The following is a 24779-nucleotide window of genomic DNA, read 5'->3' as shown; positions in this document are numbered from 1 at the left end:
ATTGATGCTTGCAGCTAATGCCTTTGAAAATGACTCTTATTTTGAAATCATGCCACCAAATGGACAACTGAAAATATAAAGCATACATGTGTAGTTAAGTGCAGTGTCCAATTGAGTGATGTGCAGGTCTGTATAAACAAAGAAAAGAAAAAAGAATGACCACCCTGTGAGATCGAGTTAGAAAAGTGCATGCTAGCCAATGTTCTTTAATCTTGACTTGTACTAAAAAGAAAACCACATATCCAATATTACTCATGAGTATAATACAGTAGTAAAATATAATACATGTAAGAGAGAAAAAAAAGAGGTAAAGATAGTTTCATGAATGAGAATTACTTTGAAAGGCTTATTTAACTTCATAGTTTGGAGGAGATGGACCACAAACAGTCAGAGGGCAGTCTTTTCAGAGTGTGTCCAGTTAAAGCAGCTTGACAAAGTGGAAACTGGAGGAGCAAGCACAAGTACATGACACTGTTCCATCCATCCAGTCATGTGGTTTAAAGTATTATTATACCAAATGTTTAAATAGAACCTATCCAGCTAGGTTATGGTTTACAGTGCAGTACATATCAATATAATTTGATATTAAACTTAATTCTCATTCACAATGTCCATGAAATACAGTCAAAGAGAGGAAAACTGAAATTGTCAGATATTGCGAGCTGGCCCCTAGTTTCTAACTGAGCATTGTACAAAAGTATTTATTTTGCCCCATCTTATTGTGTCTTCAGTCTTCATGCATCCATCTGGAAAAGAAAGGAACTGACATTATGACAATTGCACTTAAATCTTCCCTGTGTCCACTGATCACATTGTCCTACTATGACTTCAAATTTTAAAACGAACACTGTAATATGGACAACTAAAATCCAAACGAATAACCTCATATGCAGCACACTGAAATTCTCTTCCAAAAAATAAAGATACATTTGCAGAATTTCACCTAATTTCCGTTGACCTGCGGTAGAGGATCTGCGCTGTTGTCAATAGCAGCTCTCTCTCGACTGCGACTCTCCCTCTCCTCATCTTCCTCATCCCTTTCCTCATTTCCACTATGATTCTTACAATATAGCCTAGTGAAAACAACATTATGTTTACATGATACTGCACAAGAGATATATGACCTGATGTTTTCAGTATATACAGAATGTGAGAACTGTGTGGACCATGTGTCCAGGGTCATTAAACATTCTGGCCAAAATTATCTTGACAGATTACTCGTATTTGATTAAGTAATAATAACAAAGAATAATAGATAGATAGAACTTACTTATAAATGCCTCTGGCCATATTCTCTATGTATTTGGCTTTGTCTTGCAGGCCGCAGTGATAATGGTAGGTCTTTACGCAGGCTTTAATCTCACATCCAATGGTGGCTCCAAGCTGGGCACACAGGGTGCATTTCTAAAATAACCCATTAAATTATATATTCTCCTGTCTATTAAATAATTTTTAATACAAAAGTAAATATGGAAAAATGTCCTATTGTGGTGTCCATTTATATTAGTATTTATATGCAAGCAATATACTTTATGTAATTAAATGGTTTTATGTTGCATTCAATTTTGCCGTATGGTAATATACAATGGCTCTGGCACAACACAGGCTCTGGACAACCATAAGTGGTGTAAACCAGAAAATCTCACCATTCTTTTTCCTCGCTTTATTTCCTGGATAACTGTTTTAATGTCAAAGTTACCAAATTCGGCACGCGAGGTGGTAGTTAGTTGGACGGTTCCAGATGAAAAAAGCTGTGACAAAAGCAGACAAAACAAAATCTGGTTTAGTGGAACAGGCTAAATCAAACCAACTATTTTTATGCCAATTCTATTTAAAATTTACGCTTAAAAAACCTTGATGTGCGCATGTGGCAGGGAGGAGGGCGGGGCCGGGTCATGATGCTGCACACCCGGCCGCAGTTCGAGAGAGAAAAAAAACGTACTCGCTGGTTCTCCGATACACCGTTGCCTGGTCCTCGGCCCCTCCTCCACCCTCTAGTGGACGACAGCCGCGCCTCCCCGGGCAGATCGGAGGCAGTCCTCCAGCCCCTGGTGGACAGAATGCCTGCCGCGTTTTCGGTGGACGGTAGGGGTCTCCCAGGTGGTCGGCCAGGAGCCCCTCCCCACTCGCAGTCGGCGGTCCTCTCTTGTTCCCCGGCGCACTTTAGCGGCCAGTAGGGGTCTCCTCCGCCCCTGACCGCTCCAGGCGGTCGGCTAGGAGACCTTCCTCCCCTCACGGTCGGCGGCCATTCCTCTGCTCTCAGGCGGCCGGGCTCCTCCGTCCCCCGGCGGATGGCCGCGGCTGCTCCGTTGGGGTGGATGGTAGTGGCGAGGATTCTACTACGGCACATCCCTCCTCCTTCCCGGGTTTCGGCACCAGTGTAACAAAGTTCAATGGAAAGGAGGCGGCGAGAACCAGCTTTACACTATAAATAATCTTTTAATAAAACAAAAAGACACAAACATAAACACATGCAGGGCAGCAGCCCGTAGCTCTCTCTCTCAAACTGCTGCCTCCGGTCGCCCTTATCCCTCTCGAGGGCTTGATTAGCCTGATTAGGGGCTGGGTATGCAGCATCACGACCCGGCCCCGCCCTCCTCCCTGCCACAGCGCATTACTCTCAAAATTCACATAGTTCATGCTCTAAGCAGAGGTGGAATTTCTTGAGTGTCGCAAAATCAGGGGTGTAGTTTCCAGGGGGGATGAAGACGAGGTAACCCCCCCAATAATCAAAACAAGCAAGTACAACCCCCAATATTTATACCATGATCAATGGGAACATGTAAATGCTTCACGTTGCACGTTCACTCAATCTGCATGTTCTAACTTAAACACCGTTTTAAAAAAATAAATAAATAAATGTAAAAATCAAAATTAAAGGTTCAGAGTATATGTAATTACATTGATTCAGTATTCAATTATTTTAGAAAAAACACCATTAAAATTCATCAAGATGTAATTTTTTTTATATTACCAAGGTTGTAGCAGGCTGCCAGTGATGTGAATGACTAACTTTTTATTTATTTTTTATTATTTAAAAAAAGAATTGAGTACTGTATACGTATAATTCCACATCCTAGGAAAATCTCACCTAGAGTAAGTCAGCATATCTAATAGCAGCCTTCTACAACCTTTACAATATGAATATAATATCTTGGTAAAATTTCAGCATTTTTTTTTTCTAAAATAATTGAACACTGTACTCATAATTGGACATGCTGGCTTCAAATGTAGAATGCAACCTGTAGAATGAGAAAATGCTTTTTTAATAACAGTGTTTGTTATGTTAGAATATGCAAGTCAGTTGAATGAAAGCTTAGACACCGGCCTTTTAGCGCAGTTTGTGGAATGTTTAGACGGTCCCTTACACACCATAGACAAACATCGTACCTAAAACTTTTCCCGCTCGCTGTTTTTGCTCTCTGTGTTATAAAGTGTCCCATTACCGTTTTGCTGAGTGTCAAACCAGTCACAATTTTCAGTAATTGAGCATTTGGAATTAATTTTGAAATAATCACACAAGTGGGCAGAGAACCAGTCCTGAGGAAAGGACTAGGTATTCTCCACACAGCCAATCAGGTGAGAAGCTATGGTACCTACCCTTTCCGTTTCGACTGAACTGCTGTTGTGTTTCTGGATTTGCTGTTGTTTTCGGATTTGTTCTTTTGTTTTTGGATTTGCCATTGTGTTTTATGATTTGTTAATGTGTTTTGGAATTGTTATTTTGTCTTTGGATTTGCTGTTGTGTTTTTAGATTTGCTGTTTTGTTTTGCACTTCAAGGCCACTGTAGTTTTGACCATTTGTGCTCATTTCCACTCCTAACAACACAGCAATTCTTCGAACATAGCCCTTGAAATTCGGAAGTGTTTAACCCACAGATGGTTGTTAAAGAAGGTCCTCACAATCCGCCAGAACAGTTTTGAGCAGGGGTGCTGGGCAAAGCAGCAATTTCAGCACTCATTATATGAGATACTTCACTCATTCTGCGGCGCCTCCTGGCAACATTTAATAAAACGATGTATAATTGCTCCAATATCCCAAATACAACTCTCCCCGAAGCAAGCAGGTCATTCGGCTGCTCCATCATGACAAGTCGGGTTCCATCAAGATAATTTGCATGATGTAGTGGATTGAAACGTGCAATGATTCACATTTTCTTAAATCACATTTTTGGAAATGCGATTAAAATATGCTAAACATTTGGTTGGAAACCCAGCTCTAGAGAATCACATAGGGACAGAAGCTGGAGTGTCATTCCAAAATTGTCATTTATTGTTAAATGTACAGAGGGGCAAATTGTGCAAATAAAAGCAGTTTATTAGAGCATACATAAGCAGTTTTTACTTTTTTTTTTTTTTTTTTTTTTTTTTTTAAAGTTGGCAACATTTTTGACAGAATGTCATTTTTTCTTTTCCCTGTTATTGGCTGTGATGAGAGCATCTTTGTGTGCATGCTTCAACGGAAGCAAAAAAATATTCATACAAAACGAGTTAACACAGTCAAAAATATACTTATTTGATTAGTGACTAAGAAAATGTGTGGAATTTTAAATCTTTCTTATTCATTTTGTCATAAATTCTGGAAAATCCTGAAACTTTATTTCCAGGTTTAATTCATATTTTGAATCAGATTTTTCAACCCCACTTTGTGTTTAAGTTTACTCTTATTGTTTTGTACTTGTTTTATTGTACTTACATAAAGTACCAAATAAAACAAAAAACTAGGCTGTCATCCGCTCAACTGTACAGAGCGACCAAACTAAAGTGGGCGCGTTTACTCCTGCAATACACCAAAAGTTAAATCGCTGCCTTAATTGACCTGCTCTGCTGGCTTTTGGTGCGCAAATGGCTTGCTCAAGCTGCGCTCTGTTCACTATACCGCAGTCTCGTCCAACTTTTATAGTGTTTAGCCTCCCATTCAGCTAATAACATAGCTAATAAACACGCTGCGTGATCATGAGGAAATATTACGTCAAGAGGTAGATTAAAACGACATCAACAAATAGGAAGGATAATAAAGATTGTTAAAAATGGACACTCCCTTATAGGTTGCGCCCACAACACTCAGTCAATAATCCAAATAGCAGAACCCCGAATAAATAACTGATAATAAACAAGTCCTTTGAACAGTTAAGATCCCTTGATGGGGAGACTCCCTAGGCTTTCCATCATGGCCGGGTCTAAGGAGGGGGCCTAGGTGGAAAATACCACCCTAGATTTTCCTTGTGCCCCCCCCCCAGTCTGAGGCATAACTACCAAGGGGGACCCCTCCCCCCACGGTCAGATGAAGACAGAACCTAATGCCCACCTTAAAAGGTCAAAATGCCTCCCCAAAAATCACATCCTAGCATCGGCTCTGCTTTCAATTACAGTGACTCATTGTTTTAACTTTTTCAAGATTCAAGAATCCTCACCATGCATTTGTAGTGTGCAGCAACCTTCTTTGCATTGTCAGAATGGAGCACACCCCGCATTTCATTCTCTTCCTCACCAGCATGGCAGAAGCCACAGCGAAGGCCTGAATCACTGGGACTGCCTCTCAGAGGCGACCGGTCCCGCTGTAGCACACACAACCACAGGACAATTAGCATATGCTAGTTGTCAGCCGCTGGCAAAAAAATTAATTCTATAGCAAATTTGAAAGGATTTAAACTATTTTGTCTGAATCCAAAGGTCACCTGTAGTCCCATAATGGATAAATACAGAAAACAAGGGTTATATAGGAGATAAAAAAATAAAACATGACTTACATGTGAGGAGCTCTCTGTATCATCATTGCCTTGTGAAGAAGTGGATCGAGTGTCATCTGACTGTCCTCGTGACACACCTCTAACTCTGCTTTTCTCAAAACGCCCCCTGCCCCTGCTCCGTGGCGGAGACGAATCTGAGTCATTAGCTGCAACCCCCTGTTCATCTGAGAGTAAATCACTAATAAATGTAAGTTTCACAAGAAGGTAAGTGACCAAAATTAAACAAAGCACTCTATAATGACAAAGAAGAGAACTATTTACCATCACTAGCATCTTGAGAAGCATCTCTGTGTTTGCGACAGTAAACACTAATTTGCAAAAAACAAAAGAGATTAAATAATTGCCAAATATTTAATTATAAGCCAGATGCAATTGCATGATATGAAGATTATCCAGGGCCGTAACAACCATAGACATTGAGGGGTTACCGATATGTGTCAATGGCAGATTCTTAAACTTTTACATTTGATTCGGTTACATTCTCTCTATGTCCATAGTGCTTACAGGTAGATGCCTTGGGAGGGATTCTCCCTAGTCTGAGCCTTGTCCCAAAGAGCGCAGTAGTAGTGGTATGTTCGCCGGCATGTCTTGACATCACAGCCAATGGTCGCCCCGGGCCGGTGACAGGAAGAACACATCTGAATAGCAAATGAGCAGGTAAGGAAACGCTAAGCAGACATTCAATTTCCAGTTAATGCTGAACATCTGAATTTTGTGTGGGCAGTTGGTTTGGATGCTTACTAATTTATTTCCTCTCTTTATCTCCTTCTTTACGTCTTCAATGGAAAAGCCTCCAATGTTTTCACTGTCTGAGTGAGACGTTACCAGTGCGGAGGAGAAAAGCTAAGTAAAACAATCATAGAAAACATGTCAGAAAAACAAATTAATCATACAAGGTAAATAAATGTATGCACTAGGACTTTTACAATCAAACACAGCTTTCTTGTATGACAACTGTCTCTATCCCATTTTAACAAAAGTTGATGAAAGAAAGCTAGTATATGATTCACTTACCATGCACTTGTGGTGGGCTGCCACCCTGTGGTTCTCTGATACCAGTAATTGTCCACACTCTTTGTCTCGGTTCGTTCGACAAAAGGCACATTTTCGAAGACGTGCTGAAGCTCCTTTTCTCTGTCCTGACATGACCAGTTTTCACACTACACCTATCCTGTTTTTGAGAGAAAAAAGTGAAAGTGAACTGCACTCTACAGGGAGGAAGATACTTTTTGTGGTTTAGACCTGTGAAGAAATAGCTCTAAGCTGTGTGTGTGTATACAGCAACAGTTGGCTAAAATGCATGCTAGCATTTTTTATACGCTTTCTGAAACTAATTTCCTGCATCTCTCAGTGAAGTACTTTGTCTTGAGTCATGAAAGGGTGACTCTAACCGAATGTTTGTATTTTAGTGCGTTTATGGAACTCAATAACAGTTTTTAAAAGTTATTTGGTATAAAATTTTTCTAAAAATCAAAACACAAAATAAGCATGCAGTGCACAAAGATGGTCCTAAAAAAATTGACATTTTTTTATGAAGAATTTAAGAGATGCATCTACAGTTAAAGGGATAGCTCACCCCAAAATGAAAATTCTCTCATCATTTACTCACCCTCAAGCCATCCAAGATGTGTATGACTGTCTTTCTTCTGCTGAACACAAATGAAGATTTCTAGGAAAATATTTCAGCTCTGTAGGCCCATACAATGCAAGTGAATGGCGACCAAATTTTAGATGCTCCAAAAAGCACATAAAAGGCAGCATACTAGGAATTGTAATCAAGCTTGAAATTATGATCGTGCCTAGGGACTGCAATGACAAGACGTACGGTGAAAAGGTCTGTTCACACCCAAAATCGATTAGATCACTTCAGCTGACATGAGGTGCATCCCAAACCGCACACTTCTGCACTATTCTACACCATTTTGTTGTGTAAGTAGTATGTTTACTCTGAAAATGCAGCAAAAAGAAGTGTACTTTAAGTACCCTGATGATGCACTTTTTCAACCATCAAAACCATGCACTCAATGCACGCGGCTTGCTGTACACAGCGGAAGGGGCAGAGTTACCTGGCTGCGCTGCTGGTCTGAAAAAACAGTTGTAAATAATGAAGAATGTAGCAGCTGGCGAAACTTCAGTGGATACAGCACCTTACAAATGTGAGTTGAATGCTTTACCATCACCCCAAGCTGTGTGAATATGTACGTTGTTTAAGATACAACTGTTGAACTGAGGTTGGCTAATGCGCTAAAGCTAGTGGTAACACACCACGTGTGCTTGAAATGTCACTTCCTTCTGCTGTTATACAGCGATTGCTTCCATTTAGCAAAAACAGTTAAATGTTCCATTTGGGACAATACAATACTTTGAAAATTCATACACTGCATGGCTGAATGCTTGTATATTTTGTAAGTGCATAGTGTATCGTTTGGGACATAGCGATGATTAAAACACGGAAGTCATATGGATTACTTTTATGCTGCCTTTGTGTTTTTTGGAGCTTCAAAGATTTGGTCACCATTCACTTGCATTGTATGGACCTACAGAGCTGAGATATTCTTCTAAAAATCTTCATTTGAGCTCTGCAGAAGAAAGAAAGTCATACACATCTGGGATTGCATGAGGGTGAGTAAATTATGAGAGAATTTTCATTTTGGGTGAACTGTCCCTTTAAGGCAGTGGTTCCCAACCCTTTTCCTGGAGGCCCCCCAACAACCCACATTTGATCTGAGTTCGGAATGGCATACTGCCCATACTCTAACTATTTCTGCCATGTCTGTCTATGGCAGAAATAGTAAGAGTAGTATGGTAGTACACCATTCCGAACTTGGCCCTGGTATATCTTCCTTATCTGACACACCCAATTCAGGTCCTAGAGTCTCAACTAACCAGCTAATGAGTTGAATCAGGTGTGTTTGATTAGGGAGATATCCAAAATGTGTAGTGTTGGGGGGCCTCCAGTAACAGGGTTGGGAACCACTGCTTTAAGGAAACTCTTTAGTGAGCTATAACTTTCAGTTCACACTTTAGCTAATTTTCAATCCTCAAGTTTAGAGATGTAACCATATTGGTTACGTCCTTTATGCAGGATGTACCAAAATAATTTATGATTTAAATAACTTAATAATAAGTTGGCCTGAGTTCCTACTGCTGCTTACTGCCTAAAAACTAATATATTATATACTAAAAAGTTTATGCCTGGATGGAAATGAAATCGCACTCTAGAAATCTATATCACTCTAATGAAGGGGAATTATCAGTCAACAAAACCACAATCTTAGCAAAGTATACTAACAGACGTCAAACGAAATTATATAAATGTAAGTTTATGGTGACTTCACACCCTTTCTAGCTATAAAATTTAGCGTACGAAAAGTAGATGTGTGGCGTATTCGAAACACTGCAATGCAAGTAGGCAGCTCCTACTATTCACAAAACCCCGCCATTCGTTAGATGGCTAGCCCATAATTTTTACCCAGAATACAGAGAACTAGCTATATTTCGATCTTTCACGATCACCAACCCATAATCTATATTTTTTAGGAGTGATATCGTGTTGTTTTGAGTCTCGTTGGCTTTGATCGCGTTCGCGCGATAGAGAAGCTGCCATGATAGCTGAGAAACAGCTCTCGCGCTACAACACAAACAGCAATGCAATGCACCGCGCGACACACTGTATCCAACAGAACAGCTGATACAACCTGCTCACAAGTCTCAATGAAACACTCTAAAATACACTAGGAAAAACAGAGCATCCTTTTGATCGAGTTTAGTAATAAGGGAGAATGACTGTATACAGGCCCGTGACAAAGGGCTTGTTTCGTTCTCAATAAGAACTCTTTCAATTCTCATGATATACTAACTATTTTAAGAATACGTAAAATCTAGTGTCTAACAAATAATATAAAGATTTGTATATCTACCTAAGTGCACCCCGTTAAGGCCCAAGTCATATAGTGTGTACAACAATACTGATGATCACAACTGTGCTTTAAATGTTCCATCTGAACATTTGAGATGATTGTAAACAATCATTTTAAATTTTTATAATAGATTAATCGCTGGGCTATTATTTTGACCGCTTCACATGTGGAAACCCGCCATACGAAATGTATTTACACATCGCCCCGAAAAATACGAAGTTAATCCAGAAAATGTTCTCTCACCCCATTCTTTTCCTAACTCCAAAACTCTAAAGTTACAGTCAATGTGACATATTAGAAGCTCTTACCACTGGTGTGTTGAATGGGGTGATAGATTTAGACTGGCTGTGAGAGGGTGTTGTAGCTCTTCCTCTCGCTGAGCATTGAGAGCTTGTGCTTTCTGTCTCTCACCATTGCGAGGCGTTCAAGTGACGTCGCGCACTGCCAAAAGCATGTTTGTCCAACATTGAAACACAAGTGCACGCCCCTTTACGTGCTGTAGCCACCGTCAAGATAGCTTGAGAAATAGGCCCGGATGAGGCGCATTAATAAAATACCTATTGTCTTTCAGCTATGGAGAACGATACCTAAAAATAAATCAAAATACATACTCGTGCACACACACACACTTTGGTCCGCCCACACACACACACACACACACACACACACACACACACACACACACACACACACACACACACACACATATATATATATATATATATATATATATATATATATATATATATATATATAACATTTGCGAGGAGATATACAAATAAATAAATAAACCCATTAATGCAAAACATAATACAAAATAAAACATAAATACCTGGTTTGGGAAATGCAATTTTTTAAAAAGGAAATACAATATTAAAAGTTTATTTTTAATTCTATATTTCTACATTTCTTTAATAATTTTTTTTTGCTGTATGTCGTTCCATATTTATTTTTCGTTTGTGCAACATGCTAATGAGAGGATGTAGACAGCCCTGCATCACAGTCAAACTATGTCAAAAGTACCTGCTAATTGCCCTAAACTCGTATATGTATTTTGATTTGATGGGTGCATTTATTTATTTGTTTGTTTGTTTATGTATTTATTTGTATATATCCTCGCACTTTTAATTATTTATATATTTATTTACGATCGAATGTGTGTATTTATTTATTTTGTATTTATTTATTTATTTATTATTTTTGCAGGTCACGTCCTCCATATTCAGCATCTGTTGGGAAAACATGTTAAACTTAAGAAATATTATTCATGTTTTAGAATTTACATTTTAAATTGAATTAAGAGTGATACGAACAAAGAATAAATATTTTAATTAAGTGGAAACTATTAGGCTATTATTATCTTAATAAATATGCAATATTGTTTGTAATAAATTCGCTTTCTACTCGTAATTTTGAAAATAGTAACACAAGTAAAAAAACAAACAAAAAAAAACACATTAGGATTTGTAATTGCATATAGACCTTTACTTAAATATTTACGCATATATTTATTTACATAAGGTTGAACTGAAGAAATTTGTTAATCACGTACCATTCGTAATTAAAATGGAAAATGTCCCCTTACTTTCTGTACACTAGATGGTGTGCGCCTCAGTCTCTCGCTCCGATTGGTCAGAATTTCACGTCAATTAAAAAAAGGGGGCGTTAAAAAACTCTCTTCAACTTCCCTGATAAAGTGAAGCGGCAGACGCTCGAAGTGTGCGAGCAGCCAACCACTCCTAAATTAATCGCAGTTACTAACCCTGGAAGTATATCCTTTTGGAGAGTTAAGTATAGCATGCTCGTCATTGTTTGAACTCATTTAATATATATCTGTTTAGGTTCTCGTAGGTCGATTTATCTTGTTTCCTAATCGAGGTATTTGAAGTGGATTTTACAGTAGAAGTCTGAGTCCTGGTGTATTCGGTAAGTGCCTCTGCTTTTCCTCTACGACCAGCTAACACACATGCACTTAGCCTGGCATGTTGTCTGTCTTTTTTTTTTTTACGCGTAGCACTCCAAACAGACATTTTCAATTGACATTTCACTCGGGTTTTCATTTTAAATGGGTCTCGATTATTTACTTTTCTGTTCAGGATAAACATGGTTTGGATTTGCTTCTATTACTTGCAACTGGATCAACTGTCACAAATGTCATTGAAAAGTTGGAAGGTTCAGCCCTAACTGCGTGTCAAATACAAACTTTACAAGGGATTAGTAGGAGCCATCTGACTAAAATCCAATCTGAAAGATTATATAGATGGAAAAAGTTACGGAGTAAGTGCTTTGTTTCCAAGTTTATGACATAGTTTTTCTATCTTGTCTGGCCATGATCATGCCAGACTGAAGTCAGCTAGCCAACGAGCTAAATGGCTAAATGTCCAGTCAGCTGAAGGATTAAAAAGTACTGAGTTTTATTATCCTTCATATACAGTTGTGTGTTTTGTTGATCGGAAACATGACAAAACCTACAGCGTGACACAGTACACGATAAAGTGAGTGAGATGAGTAACACTGAGTTCCTGAGAAGTGTTGATCGATAAGTCCTGGGTGGAGGTTAGCTTAGCTCAGCGGGATTTTAGCAGTTTTTAAGTTGAACAAACTGGTCAGTTGCTCATTGAAGTGGTTCTTTTATTAAACTGACATTTGTGTCTTGCTGTGGTAAAATATATTTATTTGTAATTGTCCTTGTTTGATACTCTCGATCCGTATAGGATATTCATACAATTTTGGTATGCTTTTATTATAATAATAGTCAACTACAAATATAAATGTAGTTTTAAGGAATTAGGTCCTTATAAAGGAATAGTTCACCCAAAATTGAAAATTATCTTATCTTGCCATCCCAGATGTGTATGACTTTCTTTCTTCTGCAGAACACAAACAAACATTTTAGAAGAATACTTCAGCTCTGTAGGTCCACACAATGCCAAAACTTTGAAGCCCCAAAAAGCACATAAAGGCAGCATCAAGGTAATGCATAAGACTCCAGTGATTTAATCCATACCTTCTGAAGTGATCCAGTTGTTTTGGGTGAGAACAGACCACAATATAACTCCCATTTTCACTAGAAACCATGACATCTGCTGTCTCCTTGGTGATCATGATTTCAAGCTCGATTACACTTCCTAGCGCCATCTAGTGCTCTGTGCATGCGTCAAGCACTAGGAAGTGTAATCGAGCTTCATGATCATGCCTAGAGACTGCAATGGCAAGATATACAGAGAAAGAGGAGTTACATTTTGGTCTGTTCTTACCCAAACTGATTGGATCACTCCAGAAGACGGATTAAATCACTGAAGTCTTATGGAATACTTTTATGCTACTTTTATATGCTTTTTGGAGCTAAAAATATTGTTTGTCTGATGTGTTGCGTTCTTTTTTTGAACGATTTTGATATCGATTCTTAAATCCCAAGATCAGTCTTTCACTTTATGTGGCAACCCTTTATAATGCAATTAAATCACTTGCATGTGCAACAAAATCTCAAGCTATGCCACTAAAAATGTCTGTGATTACCCACTGGCTGGTAAATGTTCATATTTCACTCACCAGTGTGCAGGACTACATAAAGTGCAATACACAACAGTGTGAGATTAGTGCAGGACAATAAATACACAGAACAGAACAGTAGATACACAGGACAATAAATACACAGAACATGAGCTGTAGACTGTAAACTATGCAACTTCAAGACATTAATTAATGGAATAGACTGAATTGAAACAATTTTCAAAAGCTAGAATGTGACCAATTTGATGAAAAATGAATGAGAAAATATAATTTGTAAAATTAATATTTTCGAATTGTACCTAGAATGGTTTCCTAGAAGGTTAATTTATAATTAAGTGCATTAGTTGAGAATGTATTTTATATGTAAGCAAAATGGACATTGTAACAGAAATTTACCCATATGAATCGATACCAGTCTTGAATCGAATCGAGAGCTGGTGAATCGGAACAGAATCGGGAAATCTGTAAGCTAATCGATACCCAGTTGTTCTTCAAAGTTTTGGTTACCATAAACTTGCATTGTATGGACCTACAGAGCTGAGATATTTTTCTGCAGATGAAAGAGTCATACACATCTGTGATGGCATGAGGTTAAATAAATGATGAGAATTTTCATTTTTATTTGAATATCATGTTAATCTTGTTTTTAATGTCAGAACACTCTTGAAGTTTTAACAAGTAACAAGTTTTTTTTATTATTGTTATAGATTTGTGTTGTTAGCAACTACAACAGCAAAAAGAAGTGTTTTTCTATTTACTGATGATATATACACACATTAGTGTTGCTATGTGGAACCATACATACTGTAATCATTTGTCTGATAGAAACTGCTTTGGAAATACTTTTTTCCATTATGGGGACTCTTTTTACCAGAAGTTTATTCTTTACTCATTGTCAAAATTTGCCTCAAGAACTTAACATTTTGCATCCCAGTAATTTTCATGTTTTCATTCAAGGTGAAACATTTTTAGCGTCATTTAAAATCCAACACCTACCCTAGCTAGACACCATGCCTTTCCCATTTGGGAAGTCTCAGAAGAGCCCAGCAGAGATAGTCAAGAGTCTAAAGGAGCATGTGGCATACTTGGAGAAGCTGGAAGCATCTGAAAGCAAGAAATGTGAAAAGGTCAAATTTTTCAAACAAATCTTTTTTTATTATTTCACTTTCATCTGAATGCAAGCGTGTATAATCACCCCTTTGTTTCAGGCAACTGTGGATTTCATAGGTTATGTTCTGAGTCAGAAAAAATGACTGTTTCTCCTTAAGGTTGCAGAGGAAGTATCAAAAAATCTAGCGTCGTTGAAAGAGGTGCTGTCTGGCACTGGAGACAAGGAGCCTCAGACAGAAGCTGTGGCCCAACTGGCTCAAGAGTTGTACAACACCAACCTACTCATTTCCCTCATAGCAAATCTACAGAGGATTGATTTTGAGGTGAATATTATGAAGTTTAAAAAAATGTTTGTTTGAATTACAAGTACTTTCTTTGTTGTCGTTAATGACATAATGAGATACATCACTTTGTGCACACTTTGATTCATAAAATAAAATTTTACAAAAAAGTACATACAGTTTTATGTTATGATTCACCAAAGGGAAAGAAGGATGTGGTGCATCTGTTTAGCAACATAGTACGTCGCCAGATTGGCTCTCGCACCCCAACTGTGGAGTACATCTCTTCTCACTCACAAATCCTCTTCATGCTGTTAAATGGGTAAGTTTCCAGACTGCAGGGCATAGCCATGGCTCAACATTTTCAGAAGACATTGATTAGCCTTGCTTTTCCAATTGATGTTATGGGACTCTGTGTTTGTACAGTTATTTTAGGACCACAAATTTCCCATTTCTGTCAATATGGCTGAGCTGCCAGTGGTGTCCAGCTTTTACAGCAGATATGTAGTTATTGACACTTAAGTGTCAAATGATGGCTAAATTATTATTTTTATTTTTTTTCTGTGGTTCTTTGTGGGTAGTATGCATACACAGACACACAATCAAATTTAGGTGTCATATGTAAGAGAAATAACAAGGGATTTTTCTCTTCAATGCAGCTATGAAACTCCAGAAGTGGCTCTTAATTGTGGCATGATGCTGAGGGAATGTCTCCGCCATGAGCCTCTGGCCCGAACTGTTTTGTTCTCTGAGGAATTCTATTCCTTCTTTAGTTATGTGGAGCTATCTACCTTCGACATTGCCTCAGATGCATTTGCCTCCTTCAAGGTGTGTCATTTAAACAGTTCAGCATCCATTTTGTGGGTTTTTGACCTGCTGTTGTCTTAAGAACACTGTTCGACAAAAAGGAAAAAATGCACCTAGAGTTTAGGAAAAAAAAAGCTATTTACGGTATTTTATCATTTGTACTGGTAACTTTTATGCAGTGATGTTATATGAATGGTTAAGGTTATTTTTTTATTTATTTTATATTGACATGGAATCGATAAACCTAATGAAAGAAAGTACATTTACCTCAAGATTTTGTTTTAGGATCTCCTGACAAGACACAAGATCATGTGTGCAGATTTCTTGGAAACAAATTATGACCGAGTGAGTTACTCTTGTTTCCCAATAATTCATTTGTAAGGGCTTGTGTATAAATGATTCTGCCTGTTCCACTCCATGGACAGAATGTGCTTAGTATTATACTTAATAATGTCATTACTTTTTTTAGGTGTTCACAGAGTATGAAAAGCTGCTGCATTCTGAGAATTATGTCACCAAGCGTCAGTCTCTAAAGGTAAGAATAAAACACTGTTTTTTGCAATACATATATTTTCAATAATTCAAGGCTGTAATGGTATTTAAACCCTAGAGGCAGAAATTCTGCTGTAAGAATCTATACATGGAAGTTAGTTTAAGTCCCCTCCTCTTAATGTTTTTTCTTTGTATTTTGAATAGTCACATATTTAGACTAACATATAATACATATAATAGAATAACTACATACCTATATTGGGTGGTTTGGCTTAATTCTTACCACATATTTTTTGTTGTGGCCCTTAAGTGTGTTATTACTGACCATCAATTGTTGTCCAGCTCCTTGGAGAATTGCTGCTGGACAGACACAACTTTACAGTCATGACCAAATTCATCAGTCGAGCTGAGAACCTGAAGCTGATGATGAACATGTTGAGAGACAACAGCCGCAACATCCAGTTTGAAGCCTTTCATGTTTTTAAGGTGTGTGTGGTCTATATGTTTAAACGTGTATTGCTTGTTTATGTGTTTTTTTTATTTTTATTTTTTATGTACAACATGTATGCATTTTAAGTTATCTAAATGAATTGAACTTGGTCCTTAGCTTCTCTGCTCTTTCCTCTACCTACTCCAATTACATTCCACATTCAACAGCTGACTGGTCCCATGGCCCAGTTGTACCCTCACTCATTGACTACGTTTACATGCACTTAAGAAAACGGTTTATTCCAGGTAGGGGTGGGCGATATGACCAAAATCTTATATGACAATATGAGTAATTTTATATCACAATAACGATATATATATCACGATATAGTAAGAGTTTTCTGGAAAATCAATAAAAATAGGTTTATATATGAAATAACCATATTGTAATGCCTATTTTTGAAAGCTCCAGTCAGTGATTTAAATAGGCTACTTTATAAATGGAAACTACTTCTGCAATACTACTTATATAGGTTTTTGAAGAGTGGGCATTTGCATGAACAGACTGTATAACTAACGTCATAAGATGGAGCCCAACAACAGGTCAACACAGCAGAAATAATTAAAACTTTCTGGGAGTACAGTGGGAAAAGCACATACACTATAAACAATACATATTCATACACACCAATGTAAAATATCGACTCTCCTTCATGTTCTCACGTGCGATCATACGTTGGGGGAATCCCGTAGTTTGACAAGAGAGGGAAACTGCACTATTGCAGCGCAGTTCCCCTGCATATAGGGATGGAAAGATAAGGAAACAAACAGCAACCACTGTGGAATATCTGGAAATAAAGCGAAGCAACATCTCTCAAAGCGCGTCGTGGGGAAATTATGCTGCTTTTCTGACCGAGATGCATGAATATGGGAGTAAAGAGTACGCCGCTTATACAGTGCATGAAAATGGGAACACCACTTTCTCACAATAAGCCGCTTTCTGGTGTCCATGTAAACGTAGTCATTGAATGTTAACAGGCGGGGTCTGTTGCCAGGATGATCCAGCTCAACCCACATCAAGCTAGATTCAGAGACTTGGACTGTATTTTAATGGGTTTCTTGTGCCCTCTCAGGTGTTTGTGGCTAACCCTAATAAGACACAACCTGTGCTGGACATCCTTCTCAAGAACCAGTCCAAGCTGGTGGACTTCCTGAGCCACTTTCAGACGGACCGTTCTGAGGACGAGCAGTTCTGTGATGAGAAGAACTATCTCATAAAGCAGATTCGGGACCTCAAACGGCCTGTACCTCCAGAGGAGTCCTAATAGAAGAAAATGGGAACATCGAACCACAGACCTCAACTAGTAATGTGGTTTATTTGGGTGAGAATTAGATGGGAGGGAAAACGAAATAAGTCAAAGAAAGTAGGAAAGGCATAGCTTGGACTAAATCTCTTTACATCCAGCCTCTGAAACAGGTAGAGAAGTTGTTAGTATGTGCAAACTGCGTTTTTTTCCCTGTCCTGGGGGGCAATCAGGCTTTTGCCATGATAGGAGCAAGTGGAACCCAAGCACTCCATTTATACCCCAAATAAAAATATATTAAATAGCAATATTGATAATTCTAAGACCATTGTTAGTGCCCTGCAAAGTAATTTCCTATAGTCACAGATTTAATAGTAAATCTTTGCAAACTTTTACCAATACACTTCTTAATGATCTGTTACTGTATGGCTTGGCATATTTGCGCTAAATCTGGTAGCTTTGCTCCAGGTCCACCATTAGTGCCAGACTCTTAGCACATTAAAGAAAACCAAATGCTAAAGAAAGCATTTTAAAATGTTTAAATGTTGGGACATAAAACTATACATTAACACATTCAACTAGATACACTCACATGTTTAACCTAGTTGGGAAAATTACAGCGTTTCAGTAGAGAATCTCCAAAAAATTTGTCCTATGGTCCAACAAAGCGAGACCTTATATTTGTTCGAATAAAAATAACCCATAGAGTTTAGTTGTTGGATGCTGCTCTCAATTTTCATTTTCATTGGATGACTTATTTAAGTAGCTTGGTCATTCTAGGTCTTCTATTACATGTATATTTATCTATAACATTGGATTTGTAGTAGTATTCTGCTTTTGCTTGGGTTAACACCTTGGGAAGACTAGTTTTTATTTCAGTTATCAAACATTATATAAAAACAAAACCAATTTAAATATTTTCTCAGTTTATATGAACCATGGAAGGAAATCAGGTTACCAGACTTCAGCAATGTAAAAATAGTTGGTACACAATTACAGTGCAAGACGTGAAAACCTCTACATATACACTGTAACATTAAAAGGATGTCAACTGCTAGAGCTGGGGTGTCTTTACATTCCTCGTGCTGCATTTTAATGACCAGCTTAGACAAGCCAATGAAGCCATTAACAGATGGTTGCAATGGAGAAAGACCATTGAGTACAATACTTCATGTCCTGCACTGTTAAACTTGAATGAGCCAAAATTGTGGTAACACAAGTTATATATCTTAAAATGCCTGATTGTACCTACAATTTGGTTCTCCTATGGAATGCACCTTTCAGTACCTCTTGGAAGTTTTAAATGAAATGCAGAAGGCATTCTACTGAAAAGTTCCGTTCTAATCATTAGCCTTCATAACTTAAGTTGAATATATATGTGTATGTACTCTGTTTGCACAAATTATTTTCTCATATACCTCATAGATTTTAAGTTCCTAAGTGCTGTTTTTTTTTTTTTTCTTGTCAACATTATTGTGGATGTGGGGCAGTAGTTTGAATTATGTAAGCAAAAATAAGACCTCACAACAGGGAAAAGTTGTGGTCTTTAAATGCTGGATAGGACCTACAAGGGAAACAATTTCATTTAGCAGTTTGCTAATGGGTACATAGAATGTCACAAGCGTGAGAAGAGCACTCACTGTGTTTATGTAAATGAGCCGCAGTTTCACTAATAGGTTTTTAATGGATTAATCCAAATGTCATGTGGCTTATGCTTTGATGCCACAGTTTCAGTTAGCACATAACCAACAGCAAAGATGTTTTTGAAAGTGGTATGATTTGCATGTGAAAATTATTGTTTTTGGTTAAGGTGTTGGTGTGGAGGGGAGAAACCAGATGAGCTGCCTTTTGTGCTTTTATAAACTGCACAAAGTGTGAAATTGCATACAATGGCTTTTTTTTTTTTTTTTTACCAAAGGTTCTACAGATATCCATAACAAAATATTTCCATTGTTTCATTAAATGTCACTTAATACCAAATGTGCAAGAATGAGTGTTTAGCCAAATGTGATTATTCCATTGACAGGGTTTTAAAGGAGACATTTGTCCCTAAGCTTATTAAAGCTTTGAGCCTTTAGATTCTCCATGTAGTGATGGTGATCTTGGATAAAGAGATTTAAAATAACATGTTTGATAAGTTATTACAGTGGATTATACCCACCTTATATTAACTTAAGAGTTCGATAATGTTTGCTATGCTTAATTTTCACTCTGTTGCCTTTTTGCTCATTTTCCTTATGAGATTTTTTTTTTTTTTTTTTCCACTGTGGGAGAGGATTATATATGTACATAAAGTTTTATTTAAAAAAGTACGTGTGGAGGCATACTGAAAATAAAATTAACAATGGCACTCCTTCTTTGTGATAACTAGTTTTTATTTAAATATTTGAACAAATTGAATGCAGGATATTACTGGAATGTGAAATGTCTTAAATTTACCATGTTCAGGTTTACAATTACAGTAGTGCTGTAATTACAGTCATGTAATAGTGGGGTTCTCTTAAAAAACAACAACAACAAAACAAAAAAAACCTAGGGACAAATTTCCACGCAGAAATTGCTAGTAAATTGAACAGATCTCAAGTAAAGTTTACTTTGCTATACTCTGTAAATTTTATTCGCTCCGCATGTTTTTCTCAAGCAATGTAGCACTGAATTAAGCCATGCTTTTAAAAGTGTTCTAGCATTTCAATGTTTTTTTAACAGACTTGGTCATGTATCACATGACACACGGAAGCCAACTCAGTGCATGCTACGTAGTCTATTAGACAACATAACCTTGCATTATTTGGAGATACAAAATAAGATACAGAGCTGTGCACGCAGACCTGAACACTTAGTGGACAAAACTCGACGATGGTAACAATCAACAGATGTATTTATTTATTTTTAAACATGAACAGGCAATTTTGAGTAGATGTTTAACTTCAGAAAACAAAAAGTTACCAAACGTAACAACAAAAATGATGTAAATCAACTTGCAAACAGTGAAACCATGAAAGCTCATTAATTGCTCATTAATTACTTTTATTTACCTGTGAAATTCACTCAAATTAGCACATAAATAGGACATGGTTTTCTACTTTAGGACTGATACACAATGAAGCATTGTAAATATAATTAACAATCTTAATATTTAAGTTGGAACATAACATTTTACATATTTGAATTGAGTATAAATGTAGAATTTACTTTATATTTTCAAGTTCACACTTTAACTTATTCAATGTAGAAAATTCTGTTATATTTACTTTACCATTAAATCATTTTTATAGTGCTGTAATTAGATGGAAGCATCACAGAGATCAGAGTCAAAAACATATATTGTTATGGGACTCCAAACATCATTGGCTATTGAAGTGTCTGCGCAAGAGCACAAGAGCTGCGCGGCTGCGTGCATGACTCTCCCTCTCCGCACACAGTTCAACCTGGGCCTGCTCCAGCTCCCTCTGAACCCTCAGAAGAGCAGCCTCATTTTCTATCCGAGCAGCCTTTTTCAGCCTGTCTCCTTCGGTCTTCTGCTGTGCTTGCACTCGTTCCAGTTCCCATGCGAGATTGGAGCGCTCCTGTTCAATTTTCTGCATGTCTTCTTTTGCTTTTCTCAAAGTTGTCCCCCACCTGTCTGCATCTCCCGCCTTTTCCTTCACCTGTATAGTAAGATTGTGTAGCTGAACATTCATTTTTTGGCTTTCTGTCTTTAGCTCATTTATCACGAGTGTCTGGCGTGCTGCCTTTTTTCTGGAGAGGCTTAACTCTTCCTCCAGCCTTCTCTTCTGTTCACTTTCTGCCTTCAGCTGCTCCTCTGTACATCTGAGCTGTTGCTTCAGGTGCTGTATGTCCCTCTCCATCTCTGCAAAACCAGTCCGTAGTTTGGTGATGTCCATCTCATTCCAAATGCAGTTCAGTCTCTCATCTGCTCTCTCACTGTTAAGTGGATTGTGGTCGGTATGATTTTCTGGAGTTGCTCCTTCACACTGCTCCTGCCTGATAATTGTCTTGGCCAAGGCCTCCGTCTTCCGCAGTCTCTGACTGTGTTGCACCTCTTTCAAAGCAGTCAGGTAGATCTGCCTTCTGTGGCCATTATGGGTTTCATCCATGTCTTTGGAGTGGGCTGACCATGGCTTTATTGAGCTGCTGGTATGTTTTTTGTTCTCCAGCAGGTTTTGGAAAGTGAAATGAGGAGGAAACAGTTTCTCCACCCAATGATCATCATCATCATCTCTGGATGATGGTGCTGATCCCTGTGTAGTAGTAGTATTTTCCTGAGCGATTTCCATTCTCCACATAAGCGTATTGGTTAAATTGTTATTTAGTATGACAGAGAAAAAAAATGTTTTTCTTCCAACAGTAACCACCAAAGTCATGTGTCTGGATTTCAGGGGACGTTCAAACCTCTCTTACCCACCATGCTGTTTGAATGTCGTGCCTTTCAGAGCTAAACGCATTAGTGAAAGGTGCAAAGTTACTCATAAACTGTGGATATTTTCTCACACCCACGTGTCGATATAATGGAAATTGGATGAGCGGTCGATACTTACAGACAGCCGGTGTCTGTCTGCGGCCCCTGTCCAGTGAGCACAACTTCCTGTTTATGGTACTGGAGCATCAAACGCTTTGCGCCTCCTGGCGGTAGGGTTTCAAATGCTTAAATTCACGTGCTTTGTTCTATGCAAGTAAACTCTACTTTTAGAACTACTTTTAGAATTATTTTAAAAGGTAAACATTTTAAAGAGATACGTATTCATCTTAAGCTCTTTAGTAATTACGAACACACTCTGATGTCTCATTTTGTTTCTCCTCATTCATCCACCAACGACAAACTTTTCCCCACCACTGGCTTTTTATATGTAGGCTACAGATCTAGAAACACTCAAAATATATACATATTAATATGTTTTAAATGAAAACGAAAAGAGGCAGGGTTGTGTTTTATATCATATTTCGTTTTATTGTAAATATACATGACAGTGAAGATAACCGGAGCAGGCACTTATTGCCAAGATCAGCTGAGATGATGACATCATCAAGTGCGCTGCTGTTCCCATTGCAGAATGACCGTACTGCGTCCTCCCGTCCACGGGAGTTGTACTCCCGAGTCGAACTTGCCAAGTCCGAACTACTAAGTACGCAAGTCCGAACTTGGCGTATTTGGTATTGAGAAACGTCCTAGGCTTTTTAGGCTTAAAAAAGTCAAGCTCTTTTTGCTCATTGCTATGTTACTTTAAAATTGCAAGGCAAACTCCAAATCTGAACATTATATTCTAATTGGATTGTGTAGATAATAATAGTGGAATAATAGTGTTCAAAACAGTGTTACTATGAATGCAAACTTTAATACAGTGAAAAAGACACTCTAATAGCATAACATAAATATATATAAATAAATAAACATTTCCAACATTCTTCTGAATGTCCATGTACTAAAATAAAATATTTGATGCCATGAGTGTACTTTCATTAATTATTACTATTGTTTTGAATGGCCATGGAAAATGAAGCAATGTGACAACCTGGTCGCAAAAAGTAGTCCGTTAATTTACCTGATGAACTTTCACCTTTTGCTGACCCTTTATGCTTCACAGAGCTAATGTGTGCTTCTAAATCACTTGCACCTTTATTAGCAACTGACACATAAGCTTTACATGTCATACATTCTGCTTCCCACGGATCTCGACCTGGACGAAAGCATGGGAATTTTATTGCAAATCTTCTGTAAATTTGCACTTTCGTTTGGGCATTGTTTCCACTCAGCTGTCATTTGCTGCTCTGTCAAGCAACTGTTTGATGCCGAACACAACAGCGCTTCGCACGCTCGCGGAGTGATTGACAGGCAGGAATTTGGCCAATAGTTGCTGCAAGCCTCTTATGATCGACCAATTGGTGTGCGAGAAGGCGGGACTTATGCGCGCACACACAATGAAGTATCAGACCAGATGCACATCATAATGCAACTAAAGCCGAATCCCGGACATTTTCGCAAATTTTGAAATCCCGGCCGGACGCTTTTTTAAGGTCCGAAAAAGAGGACATGTCCGGGAAAAAGAGGACGTATATCACCCTAGTTTTCCTAAATTTAAGGTCACAAAAAGTCTTAAATATCTGAAATGATACAACAAAATTCTTACATTTTATTTGAAGAGGTCTTAAATTTGGGTGTGGAAAGATGGGAATCGTGATATGACCTAATGTGATTATCAAACTTCAAAATAATACGATTTAATTAAATAAATGTATGCGCTGCATCCTTCAAAGTGAAAACGTGGCACTGTTGTATTTTTTCCAAACACACAGGGGCTTGTGAGTGTTTCAAGCTGTTGCTGAGCAGTTCGCAATCATTAAGCCATATCGGAAATTTATGACAAACTGTCATTAAAGATCAACTGTTGGTGATGATGATGATGATGATGATGTAGTGTTGATTAAATATGACAATGTTTACTTTTAACAGTTTACATTGTAATACGTTGTAGATTATTGTAGGAGTGCACATTTTATATCCCTCATTTGTTTGAATGAGCAGCTGAAATCCGTGAAGCGTAAACCTTTCAAAATAAGAGTCCCCATCACAGGAAGAAAAGACTAGGAACATTTAATATAGGCTACCAATTAGAAAATAAATAAATAAATAAATAAACTATTGGCAGACTAACTGGCTTACTTTCAACACATTTTCGAATCAGCACAATCTAATATCGGTTGACCTCTAATTTGTATACTTATATATATATATAATGGTGCATACACCAATTTTAATGTGATATATATGTGGAAAACATGTCTTGAGTATTTTAAACTTGCATATATCCTACCTTGTTTTACTGATAAGCAATGTTAAGGCCATGTTGAATGTGTGCCCCTGCCTGTTTAAGTAAGAGTCTGTGATACATGATTTATTTTGAGATTGTGTGGGTTTGTTATGGTTTGTTTTGGTAATTTTATTTGTTCAGGTTTTGAAAAAGGTCTTAAAAAGTCTTACATTTTATTTTAAAAACTCTGCAGCAACCCTGAGTAATTTTCTATACCAAATTTGTCCTACATCTGTAATTACAAATGTTAAGCCGCAAGGATTTTTATATCTCGTTTATTTATGTAAGCTACCAATTTATTTGTTGCAGAAGTGATAAGGTAACAGTAATCTAGAACATGAATATTCATTTAAATATAAAAAATTAT

At 37.7% G+C, this 24779-nt stretch overlaps 3 protein-coding genes across 5 annotated transcripts; 1 reads left to right on the top strand and 2 right to left on the bottom strand.

Moving 5' to 3' along the window:
* Positions 1–177: 177 nt before the first annotated feature.
* Positions 178–10197, bottom strand: phf6 (PHD finger protein 6). 2 transcript variants are annotated; one of them, XM_051649604.1, is made up of 11 exons: positions 9979–10197; positions 6765–6921; positions 6492–6593; positions 6255–6388; positions 6012–6058; positions 5751–5914; positions 5415–5558; positions 1647–1751; positions 1271–1383; positions 944–1073; positions 178–746 (listed from the first exon to the last, which is right to left on the bottom strand). In XM_051649604.1, the coding sequence occupies exons 2-10, from the start codon at positions 6894–6896 to the stop codon at positions 944–946; spliced, it is 1071 nt and encodes a 356-aa protein (XP_051505564.1). In that variant the 5' UTR covers positions 6897–6921; positions 9979–10197; the 3' UTR covers positions 178–746. The 2 variants fall into 2 exon arrangements, with proteins under 2 accessions (XP_051505564.1, XP_051505563.1); XM_051649603.1 differs by having other exon boundaries at positions 1271–1404; positions 9979–10191.
* A 563-nt stretch (positions 10198–10760) lies between these two features.
* cab39l1 (calcium binding protein 39, like 1) lies at positions 10761–19959 on the top strand. Of its 2 annotated transcripts, XM_051649781.1 has the most exons (10): positions 10761–11596; positions 11767–11947; positions 14141–14310; positions 14452–14616; positions 14778–14896; positions 15234–15402; positions 15667–15726; positions 15851–15916; positions 16216–16359; positions 17436–19959. In XM_051649781.1, the coding sequence occupies exons 3-10, from the start codon at positions 14194–14196 to the stop codon at positions 17625–17627; spliced, it is 1032 nt and encodes a 343-aa protein (XP_051505741.1). In that variant the 5' UTR covers positions 10761–11596; positions 11767–11947; positions 14141–14193; the 3' UTR covers positions 17628–19959. The 2 variants fall into 2 exon arrangements, with proteins under 2 accessions (XP_051505741.1, XP_051505740.1); XM_051649780.1 differs by lacking the exon at positions 11767–11947 and having other exon boundaries at positions 10763–11596.
* A 991-nt stretch (positions 19960–20950) lies between these two features.
* Positions 20951–21883, bottom strand: ccdc160 (coiled-coil domain containing 160). The gene has a single exon (XM_051650061.1). The coding sequence runs from the start codon at positions 21881–21883 to the stop codon at positions 20951–20953; it is 933 nt and encodes a 310-aa protein (XP_051506021.1).
* Positions 21884–24779: the final 2896 nt, after the last annotated feature.

Source organism: Myxocyprinus asiaticus, chromosome 22 (assembly GCF_019703515.2).
Source record: "Myxocyprinus asiaticus isolate MX2 ecotype Aquarium Trade chromosome 22, UBuf_Myxa_2, whole genome shotgun sequence".
Taxonomy (NCBI): domain Eukaryota; kingdom Metazoa; phylum Chordata; class Actinopteri; order Cypriniformes; family Catostomidae; genus Myxocyprinus; species Myxocyprinus asiaticus.
This window is presented reverse-complemented; position numbering and strand designations above follow the sequence as displayed.